The following is a 12,076-nucleotide window of genomic DNA, read 5'->3' on the forward strand; positions in this document are numbered from 1 at the left end:
CATTTTAGTGCAGGTAGTAAGCCATAAGGCAAAGTAATTATCTATAATATATTCTGATTTAACCCTCCCCATCCTCAATTACTGGTATATTAGAATAAAAACTATCTTATAAATTTATTATTACATATTTAATAAAATAATGTAAAGATTTCCTGGAATTTAAGTTATTTCAATTACAGAAATGAATGTTTTTAAAAGTGTGTAGTTTGCTGTTTGAATAACACATGAAAATGAATTGCTTAGTTCCATTCCTTTATTTCAATAAACTCATTATTCATACAAAATATTATATGTAAGTATATAACAATTATTTTGGGAAAAAAATCCCTTTATTTTTAATGCAAAAAAAAAAAAGAAATGAAAGGGTGGTTGCAATTTTGTATTTAAGGAAAGGAACAAGACACTACCTGTTTCCAATGGAGCAGAACAATGTCAGGACCCAACATAACAGAAGCTTTAACAAAAAGCAAAATCCAAACAAGACCAAAATAAGTACAAAGAAACCAGAACACATACACACAAAAAAAAAGGAAAAAAAAAAAAAGAAAAAAACGAGGAAGGCATCATATGACAACATGTATTTTTAAAGACTGCTGGGTCAAATCATTAAGAAAAATATTTGTATAAGCCATTAACACTCCTAATGAGAGTGTCACATGGATGTGAGTGAAGCTGCTAAGGAGGAATCTCTAGAAGTCCAGGTGCTTCTTGCCCATGGCCACGGCGCCGCATCCTGAGCTCAGCAGTTTGGCGGATCCTGCCAGATCCTGTTTGCTCGCGCGGCTCACTGTGTCTGACAAGTCTGGAGGCAAATGCAGCCGCTGTGGCAGGAGATTTTCAGGAGGGAGAGGCACAGGGAGACGGGGAGGGAGAGAGAGAGAGAGAAAAAAACATGGAGAGAGAAAAAAAAAAAAAAGCAGTAGAATTCATTTTGCACAGCATATTTCGAAACGCGGTATTTTCCCTGACTGATCCATGTTTACCTGGCAACAGTTTTGTGTGTTTTCAATATATTGGATTCTGCAAATTGGAATACATTTTTGCCTTATGAAAATTTTCTAACCAAAATATAAATTTGCTCAAGGTATTTAATTATATCTAAGGGTATTTTCCCTTTAGAAACCAGTGTTTTGCCTGCATTTCTCTACATTAAATTATTTGATTTCTATAGCACTGCAATGTAAGTATAGTTTTATTTTAAATATGCACACATGATGACAAGAGTCTGAAAATAAATGATATGATGGTCAAAATATGAAAAACTGGTTGCACACTATTCTGCTATAGGTTTCCTCTCCATATCCTACTGGTAGTGGCTAATAAAACCAAGCAGTGATAGTAGCTGCATTTGTATAAGGCAATCATACATGTTAATCAAAGTCTGCCCTCCCCAGTGAGTTGTAGGAACATTAAATCCAGTTTACAGATGGGGAAACAGAGACAGAGGTTACATGGCTGCCCACTATGCACATGGTCCTTGTACAATAAACCTTATTTTTCAACTGTGACAAAAATATTTCCACACTCCCTCTGAGGATCCTTTACACTGGAGATATATCAATGACCATTTAGCGTTTGAAAAGTAAGGTGAAAATGAATGCAAAACTGAGGCTTTACTTGCTTAATTACTGGCTTGCTTTAGGACACAGCGATGCACTGGAAGATGCTTGAGCATCCTCTGCACAGTGCAATAATTTATGAAACTGGTATCATGGAAGAAGTATATTTCTTGAAAGATTTATTAGGCAAAGGCTAAACCGGGTAGTTCTTTTAAAATGGACATGCTTCTGAAGGGAACAGAACAGTAGTGGCTGCAAAACTGTCTTAGGAGGCTGTGTGGACTATCCATATTCTCAGCTTTTGCTCCATTTTTGCTTTTATCACACATAAACACAGCTTTCTTTCCTTCAATACTTTTGGAACCTCAGTATCATAATAATTTGATTTAAAAGCATAGGAAATCTCTTTAATTTACAATGAGCTGACTGTTGAATTCCTTGCTGGTTCTGACACTGTGCATTTGAGAGATGCTCCCAAAAACTTCCTACCACTGGTCACTCCTGGCTGTGGGCAGCACTGGGAGGAGCAAGGGAAAAAAATGCATAAAGTATGGTCACATAGGACCACATAAAGTGTGGTCAGAAAACAAAATAAAAGTATTTTATGTCAATGTTGTGTTCATTTGTTAACAGTTATTCTGAACAGAAAATAGAAGAATGTCTATAAATTGCAAAGATTTAGATAACAAAATAAAAAAATTAAAGATTTTTAGATTGGATATTGGAAGTGAGATGTATTTGTTATGATACAGAATTTCATTGTATAGGCACACACTCTCCTTCCCCATCTTCTTCAGTGAAGAGGATGCACAGTGCTCATTTAGTGACTGGCTATTCAGTATTTTATTTTCTTGTCACTGTTTACTCTGAACTTTTCTGACATATTTATTGTACACCATTCAAGCCTTGTTCTGAAGACAGAATGGCTTTTCAATAGCACATGTCAGTATAGAGCACTTGAATGCTTTACAAATACCAACTGTGTTATTTTCCTAATATTCTTGTGAGAGAAGGCAGCAAAGCTACCTCCATTCTAGACACAGGGAACTGAGGCACATAAAACACATGGCAAAAGGTATCTACTAATTTCAGAAACAGAATCTGAAGCAGGTAGAACTTGCTTTCCCAGAATGTTTAGCATTTTACAGGATTTCATACGTTAAAATGCTAACTTCATTTCCAGCTGAGTGCTTAGTATTTCTTTAAGAAGCCCCAGGTCAGGCACTCAGAAAGGAAGAGACACAAAATAAGAATATTGAAACAAAAATGCTGTGTTGAAGCAACATGATCACACAGAAGTTCAGTGGTATTGGCAGAGACACACATCACACCTTCCATGATCTCCTTCCATACTTAATGATGAGACCATTCCTCCTGCAATCCTTTCCTCTACAATTCCAACTTTCAAACATTATAAAAAATTGCTGGTTCTCCAGAAAGCACATTTCACTGCATTTACCACATTTATCCTTAGATCAGATATATTCTGAACAACAAACCACACCAGGTTCCTTTGAAAACATCCTGTCATTAAGATCTGAATCACTGGACACATGTTCCCTGTGAACAAAGCCTGCACAGGTATTCAAAAATATCATTCCTCACATCTTCTGTGTGGAGAAATTTTCTGTGTGCCCATATACTGGGCGGAAAATATTAATCCTAATAAATATTTGAACACAATTTAAAAATATTCTAAATCTTAAGCCACAAACAAACAGGAAATCCATTGCATGTCATTATACAGACATCTACAGCCTTTATTTTTGGCACCAAGAAGGACATTGTAGTCACTTGAACTAAGGCAGTAGTGATGGCATGGACAGGCTGTGATCCTTCTGGAACACCAGCACCACAGAACAGATATTTTCACAGGTATTTGCTGACCACAGAGGTTTTAAAATCACATTTCAAGTTCCAGTTAAGCACAAAATGTTTTCTGCTGGACAGACTTCTCTCTAGTTCCGAGGCTCTCACCTCCATCCTTTCAAGCTCTCTTTCTCTGATCAGTCTGGTAAGAATCAGGATGATTTTGTTGACATTGGCAATCCCAATCCTTGTCCAGGCCTTCCACCCACAGCCAATTTTCATGACAAAAATATCTCTTCTCTGGTTATCTCTAGTGCCCAGTCTCAGCTTTCTTAATCCAAGCTCTTCACTCTTGCCCCAGACAGTTCTGTATTTCTCTAGCCTCTGTTTCCACCTCCTGTTCCTAAAACCTAGGTTCAAATGCAGTACCAGGCTACCCTTCCTTGCCCCTTGTGCTCCTCATCCCCTGGTTTGCTAAAACTGTGAGCTCAGGCAGTGGCTCCCCTGGTCCTAAAAGCAGATAAATGCCTGGAGAAGAGTCCAGCTGAATGCACTGAGTGTGCCAAACAGGTGACAGCAAAAACCCATCCCTGGCATAAATGCTAGGCACAAAATTATTTTAAATAATTTAACATTTTCACTAAAATATTCCAGGAACACAAAACCTTCTGTAGCCAAGAGCAAGCTGGCAGGGCAACAGTATTTTAAGGCAAGATGGTCATAATGTGGCAAAAGTAAACATGCAAGTGAAAATAGGATCCTATAATCGCCCTCCTTGGGATAATTTCATAAAAATATATCAATGGAAGGTAAAGTTTATCAGTAAAAAACTGATGGAATGCTGGAGTAAACTTCCTTTGTGCAAAGTTAATTGTGTAACTGCATTATTACAGTGTGTTTAATTACACGATCACGCAATGTTTTCACCCACGGAGGCTGTCAGGAAGGTTTAAACTCAGGATCTTCAGAATCCAACTCTTAATTTTCATTCACTGGCTGAAGAAACAACTGGCTCTGGAAGGCACAGCTGGGGAAGGAGCTGGGTGTGAGTTGTGATGCTCTGTTTTGGGCAGCCAGGAAGGCTTTGCAGGGTAGGAACAATTCCACTGAACCCAGCTAAGCACACAGCTTTAGGGCATGCATTAGGAAAGGAAAACAGTTTAGACAAAACTTATTACATACTTTGTGTCTGCTCCTCCCTCTGCCTGAAGAAAACTTCTAATTACTTCATTTGTTCTCAATGGGGGAAAAAAAAAGGCAGAGGTGGAAGATGAGATTAAGTAAAAGGGCAGCTCAGAAGGGACACAGAGCCAGCAGTGAGTCCCAGCACAGAGCACCAAATATTCCCTGATGGTTTTCTGGGATGTAAAGAGCCACATCATGGCTATCCCAGGAACTTCCAGGGGGCTGCTATGTTTGGTTGGGGTCAATTTATTTTTAAAAATCCTACAACATAAAAATACTAAGAAGTGCTCTTGCCAGTGTATCTTACTGTATCAAGGGGGTTGTTTCAGAGAGGGCTACAAAAATCACATATTTTGTAAAATGCTATAAGCAATAAAGAATACAACATTTACAATGTGATGAGCAGATATATGTATATTGGCACAAATCTAAACCCCAAGTAATTCTGTATACTACTCCAAAATCATTATTATATTTTCATACCTATTTTAAGTGTAATACTGCAGCAAAAATACATTAATATGAACGTAGCAAAATCACTGAACCCCATTAAAAATGAGATGATAGTTCGTTCTTAATTTGACTAATATTGAATAATTTCACTGAAGTCAACCTTGTGACTCGAAGCTTTAACAACTGGGCCCAAACTTCCCAAAAATCTTTACAATTCATTTATTTATATATTTGATAAAAAAAATAAAAGCAAAACAAAAAAAAAAGCTTATTAGTCTGCTATGGCTGCAGCCCTGCCTTGGGGCAGGGAGACGGGTTAATGACCTCTCTAGATCCCTTCTACTTCCATTTACCACAACTCCATGAAGACTGAAGTCACCAAAGCCAAAGGGATTTGGTTTAGGGGGAAGAGGGGGGTGGGGAGAAGAATTTTAGGAATGCTGGGAAAATGAAAGATGCAAACTCTTAGTTGGGGAGCTTTACATCCTACTTTACTTCCCTTTGAAGCAGAACTCTCCCCATTCCATAAAGCCCCCCAAGACAGAACAGGAACACACTGTGGCAGAAAGACTCACAATCCACTACTGGCATGATGTTCTCCCTTTTATGTCTTCTTATTATCACCTAACTATTAATTACTGGTAGCAGTTTCTACCTTTGGGCTCAATATAAAAACAAAGATGTGCAGGTACAAAACTAAATTTCTTCTAGGGAGAAAGTTTTTTCTCAAATATTTAATGTGGAGGTTATGACAAATTTTGGCTTCTTCTCTTGCCAAGCTCACCAGTAGAGGGGTACCAGGTATCTGTATTCTGATTAAATTAATTCTCTTTTATAGGATTTGTAATCTACTGGAGTGACATATCACTTAAACTGACATAACTTTGTAATTACTCATATACCAAAATATTGTAATGAAAATATACAAGAAATTTATTACTGCCACACAGCAATAAAACCTCTGAGTTAATAGAAGTTCACTTCTCAATGACTAAACAATAAGCATTTGGCCACTGAAAACATTATTAGCTCTCTCAGCAAGGAACAGAAAAGTCATTCCAACTGTCCTCGACCTGTGTCAGGCAGAAATCACATGGTGGTTGTGAAATTTGGTTCACAAATAATGATGGGGTCTCACAATTGACAATATTTATCTTGTGGAGAGAACGGAGTCAAACTATTCCCTCATAGCTGCATTTCAGTCTTACACAAATGCTTCTTATACCATTCACTGTGAATCTTTTATGCCCCGGTCCATGTTACAATTGGCTCAGTACTTCAACAAATTCAGGAAATAAAATAGTTGGTAACTATTTTTCTGTATAACGGACATGAATTCAGTTTCTTCTTGTCCTGCTATATTCATCAACACTACACCACCATTTTTAGATCACAGGAATAGATACATTTTCTAAACTGGTCATAAAGAACAAAAGACTAGACTTTTAAAAAGAGTGTACTAAAATTTTCTACATTTCAGGTAACTGTGATTGGTTTGTAAGAAACCACTACCATATGAACTCCTGTTAAAATGATTACATCCACCACATCCTATTTATTTATTTTTCTTTTAAAGCTGAAGCACAACCCAAGCATCATGATGTTAACTATTGGTAACACCAGGCGTTGGGAGAAGGCTTCCAGTAAGAATAACTGAGAAATAAACTTCTACCTATACAAGTCTGCTAAAGAATAGATAATACTACTGAGAATATTTGAATTCTAAAACTCTTGTTTCCCATCATTAAAGGATGTAAAACAAAACCAGGATAATTCTCACTTTCACCTCATTTACTGATATTTTATTGTGGGTTTCCAAGAGTACAGATTATTTAAACAGAATTTTTAAGGACATGTGGCAAAATTAAGAACCCTAATAAATCTTCTTCCTTTTATGATAGATTTTGCAAAAATCCATTTTGCATTTCAGAACACTGTGCTTTTCAGTGTGTCTGCTTTACAGGAGGGAGATGATAATATCCAGGAGAATTCAATTCAAACACTGCTGATTTGTTTGGATGTGCCACATGGTGCTGTTTCTGTTTTCTGACCAGAAATCTGGATTCTTGAGTCTGAATTTAAAGCTTTGTTTTATAACACTGGTTGTTATTCAGAGATATTTGCATGTACCAATACAATTCAATTCTGTACATGTTTGTGTAAAATGCACCCCTGGGGTATTTTGAGGGGCTGAAGAAGTTCCATTCCAGACTGAGCAGAGATGGGTGGGTATATGGATGTGCACCTCCAGTTGTTATTTTCAGTGACAGGAAAGTACAGACAATTGTTCCAGACAAACTCATTTCAAAGAAAAATTCCAGCATGTGGGTTTGTTACAAGTGAAGGGACTCAAGTGAAAGATAAAAACACCAGGAAGGGTTGCCTTCTGTGACACCTGAGAATTCCCAGTGTTTGGCACCATGAGGTGCCTTGAATCACACATCCAAGGAACAGATGTAAAAAATGTAAAGATGCTCTTTACAATCTAGCTCTAGTCTCTGGACAACGAAGAAGAATAATCCCTGTCTTATAAAAAGGGCTGGATCCATCAGTAATGGTTCCAGGCTGCCCAAGGACTGCAGGTGTTCAACTGCTTGGTTGATCCAAAATCCAGAGAAACGTGTGGTAATCTTACAAGCACTAAATACTTCCACAGCACACTATAGTAATGCTGGGACAGCTCTTATCAGGCACAAATTGGAAGAAGAGTCTCCCCCTTGAAGAGTTTATGGTCTGAATACACAAAATGGGTAAAAAGGAAAAAGACAAAATATCAAGGCAGAAAGAAAAATGTCATGGTACATAAATACTGTATTAATGGCAAAGCTTTTTTTCCCCTTCTAACTGAAAAAGAAATGTTTTGAAAGGTGAGTGAAAGAGAACAGCCATAGGGAAAGAAATTAAGTGAGGTCAGGAAGAGATATATTAACCTAGGCATGTTACAGCTGAGATTGGAATATATTGTCTAAATCCTGAAGGAAAATCCTGTTCTAAATTCAAGCAGCAGTTCATGAGTCTGATGTTACCATCTATGTGCAAAGCAAGGACATTTCTCCTGTGGATCTGCTCTTTTTGCTGAATATCTCCTCCCTGAGCTTACGTAAGAGGAGCGTGGGCCCCGTGATGCGAGTGTGAGCAATTCCAGGGCTCTCAGGACAGCCTGGATGCTGATGTTAATGTCACATTCTGTTCCCTGATGGATTCATTCAACCTAATTGCAGCTGTCTACGAGTCAGCCATTCAGTCTAACCTACATTACATACTCAGAGTGGGACGAGTCCTCCTTGCAAGTGCTTGTCCATATCTGCTGCTTATTCAGGAAACCTGAGTGACTAGCTTCACCCAAATCCTACACTTGGAGTCTAAAAGGTCAAGGGGAGGAATTCAGCCCTACAACTCCATGGAGCTTCTCATTGAATCAGTGACTGCACTGTGCCTTCTCTTTCTCTGAGTGACACTGCAACATGCCATGGAGTGCAGATTTCCTATCACACCACAGATGGTTCACTGGAAATGTTCCAGAGCTGCTGGTGATGCCCACGATGATCTACAACAACTTGAGCTTCTCTACTGGGAAGCCTGAGAAGTGTTCAAGGCACTGTGTGTACAAACAAAAGCTGTGTATATGAGGAGGAGGGAGAGACAGCAATCAGAGCAGAAGCATCTGTTCCAGGCTTACAGTGTTACTGCCACCCTCTAAAATTTCAGCTAAATTGAAAACCTAAACAGATATTTGAGTTTGCATCCAAAACTATCTGGTAAAGTTCACTGTAATTCACCAAGCTTCTGTCTCAGTTGCTGTCACGTTTCAGAAAACTCATTAACACCCTCCTTTAAAACCCATTACTGAGGGCATGTGACTGCACCAAAGAACTGATAAAATGTATTCTGCCTCTAGATAAAATCATCCAGATAGATTTCAAGGCACTGCTCCAAGACAGGTAACTCACACTGCCAAGTCTCCATTACAAGTGCACTTCAATGATGGTTTGCCAACTCAAAAAGCAAATGTTAGCTGGGGGGGTGTGTGTGTTATTGTTTTATACCAGGAACAGCCCTGTGCTGTGTATTTACTTTTTAAAGTCAGCTGGAATTAAAAAGTTTCCATTGCTAGGCAGCCCAGCTGGGCTGTGAAGCATTTCTGGGCATTCAGACCTGGAGCACACACAGGGAAGATTCACTGCCCCTGTTCCACAGCCCACCCATCCCTCCTCCAGGCACGAGGGCTTCAGCAACAGGGAAATGCCTCAACCTGGTGCAGAAATGCATTACATGACCAGAACACAACAATTATCACATTTGTAAAGCTTCAGGGATAGGAACAATTTAATAGCTTTTTGAAGCAGACTAATTTTCTGGAGCTTCTTATCCTTTTTCAATTTTATTTTGCTTTTCATGCATGGACAAGCTCTTCTTTGCTGCAAGTATTTTCTGGGTCTGCTTTGCAGGATTATTATGTGTGGAGGAGCACAAATTATTCAATCACTTTAAAACAGTGCAAGAGAAGTGAAAAAAGGCTATGTAAGTGCAAACTACTGCTACTGACCCCTGTTAAAAGCAAGTATCATTTACATAGACAAATGTATTGCTGGTTTACAAAACTCTGCACATTTACAAACCAGGGCAGCTAAACAGATGAGCAATTTATTTTTACAGAAAGGCCACTGGGAGACACTTCATGCTAAGGCAAAAAGCAGGCCAGAAGAGGAAAAAAAATTGTATTTCTGCTATCATTGCCTTCTCACCCTGAAACTGGCACTGAAGTATATTCAGTTCCTGTGACTCCCAGGTAAGCATGCAGACATTACATAATTCATATTCTAATATCTCTTCAGCACTAATCCCATGTGACTCAGGGCTACAGTTTAAAAACTCTGGGTAACAAAGCCTTTTGTAGTGCTACTTCCAAATAATCTTCAGACTCCAGAAATCCCTGAAGTGTAATTTAATATCTGTAATATTGGCTGAACCTGTTTGGAAAACTCATGATGGTACATTTTTATTCAGTGATTGGTATTACTTATTAAAAGGAGAGAAAAATTGCATTGGTGACCAAGTGGTCATTCTGCCCACCCTTGGGGAAACCCATGCTTTAAAGGAACTTTAACCACAGAATGAGAAGGGGAAAGTTCAAAAGACAGGTCACACGAATATCTTTTTAAACAACTCTGTTTCAGACAGCAGGTCTCAGTGTAAATGAAAACGAATATAAAAAATATGAATGACAGAAACTGGTATCACATTAAAGGAAGACTTTGGTGACTAATTTTGATTAAAATAAACATTGCTATTTATCAGAAAGTTAGGGGGAGGGATGAACATTTGAGCAGATTCCTACACCAAAAATGTGTTTTGTAAAGAAACTATATGTCAAATTATAGCTATTTGCTTTCAGCATTCAGTTATTTCGTTTTGTACTTTTCATGTGTCAGTATTTTTTTCATTTCACTCCTTTATTCTGTACTACAAGTAAGTCTCTTTAGAGCAATAAGATCTTTAAAATCCCTTTAGTGTTTAGAAATGTCAACAATTCAGTAGATTATACTTGATGAATAGGCCAGATAGAAAAAAATCTGCCTCAAGTTTTTATCCCAAGTGAAGTAAGGTGCTTTGAAGAGCACTTGATTTGAGATTTAGAAGCCTGCCACTATTCAGCCAGACACTCTTGAGAGCTGTTAAGTCTTGACCCATAGCATGAAAACAGGTTGCAGGGAGGGAAGAAACACCAGTAAGAAATATATTTTGTACTCCCTGTCTAATTATTTCTTCTAAATACCATTTAAACATCTCTTCCTATAAACAAGCAAAAAACCTAAGAGACAAGGCAACCTTATCAGACCATCTTATTTGAGTATTTTGAATGTAGCTGGAACTTGCCAGGGGGAACAGCTACAGCACTGGAAAAAGATGAGGCTCTAAAGGGAAAAAAAAAATCTAAATGGTTCTTTCCATTTGAATAGACTACACTGACATACTAAAGCTTCATATTTTTGACAAGAGACATAAAAAACAAAGAGGTTTTCGCTTCAAAATATGCAGTGGAAGCACATGGAGTGGTTTGGTTTGCTGTAACTATAGAAAAATATTTTTTCATCCTTTGCTATCATTTCCTCAGTCTAAAACCAATCTCAGTACCAGACTACAATGAATTCATTCAACATCACAAAGCAATCAGTTTAAGATATCTGCACAGCAATAATAATAATAATAATAATATCAGATGAAAAGTAATGCAAACTGTAAGTCACCCCTTTCATAGGAATATCTGTTCTTAACAGATTATTGTGCCTGTGCACAGGCTCTCTTCCCCAGCACTATTGCTTTGTAACTGGTTCCTTGAATAAGAACTTAGTTAATAACATAACAGCAACTGACCACATTATTTGGGCAAATGTCTAATCAGTATCTCCTGCCCTACTTTCTGCATCTCTGAGTTTCATAGAGATATAAAAGAAAAGGCAAAACTAGGTCATTCCTGGGCTGAACAAAAGAATTTTTGTAGTAGTATAAATTACTGACCTTTCTAATAAGTCTGTCTTTCCCAGCAAACCAGGTCATCCAATCCAACTCAACAAATTAATGGTATCCTTCAATAACTAACAATAACTGTAGCACACAATCCAATGGATTTGGGAGGAATATTTCTATGGCTTTTCTAAAGCTGTTACACTTAAGAAACACTCTCCGAAATTAGAATAAATTTTGGGGATTGTGTTCAATTATTAGTTAGCACACAGTAATTACTATTACAGTAGCTGTCTTCTACTCATCGACAAACATCACTGCACCTGAGCCTATCTGGGACTCTGTGGGGTTCTTTTTACCTGGGATCATTCACCCCTTAAATCATCATCTGTCTGTGAATGAATGTCACAGATTCATCAGGGTTTATCATAACAGAATGATTAACATGGTAAGACTTTTTGAAATGAAATACATGATGGACATACAAACAGGAAGCACCTGGTGGTTTTATGGCCACAAGAATAACAAGGCATAAATTAGGAAATAGCCTCCACAACCAGATTTCTGTGCTATAGATCCAGGATACTGCCCTAAAAGCAGCACTG

At 38.0% G+C, this 12,076-nt stretch overlaps 1 protein-coding gene across 1 annotated transcript in view; it reads right to left on the reverse strand.

The window, feature by feature from the left end:
- Positions 1-252: 252 nt before the first annotated feature.
- ELP4 (elongator acetyltransferase complex subunit 4) overlaps positions 253-12,076 on the reverse strand; it is a 135,156-nt gene continuing 123,332 nt past the window's right edge. Inside the window, exon 10 of the mRNA XM_033063159.1 lies at positions 253-821. Within this exon, the coding sequence (XP_032919050.1) occupies positions 690-821 (132 nt within the window). The 3' untranslated portion in view covers positions 253-689. The remainder of the gene's footprint in view (positions 822-12,076) is intronic.

The sequence above is a fragment of the Catharus ustulatus genome, chromosome 6 (genome assembly GCF_009819885.2).
Source record: "Catharus ustulatus isolate bCatUst1 chromosome 6, bCatUst1.pri.v2, whole genome shotgun sequence".
NCBI lineage: Eukaryota > Metazoa > Chordata > Aves > Passeriformes > Turdidae > Catharus > Catharus ustulatus.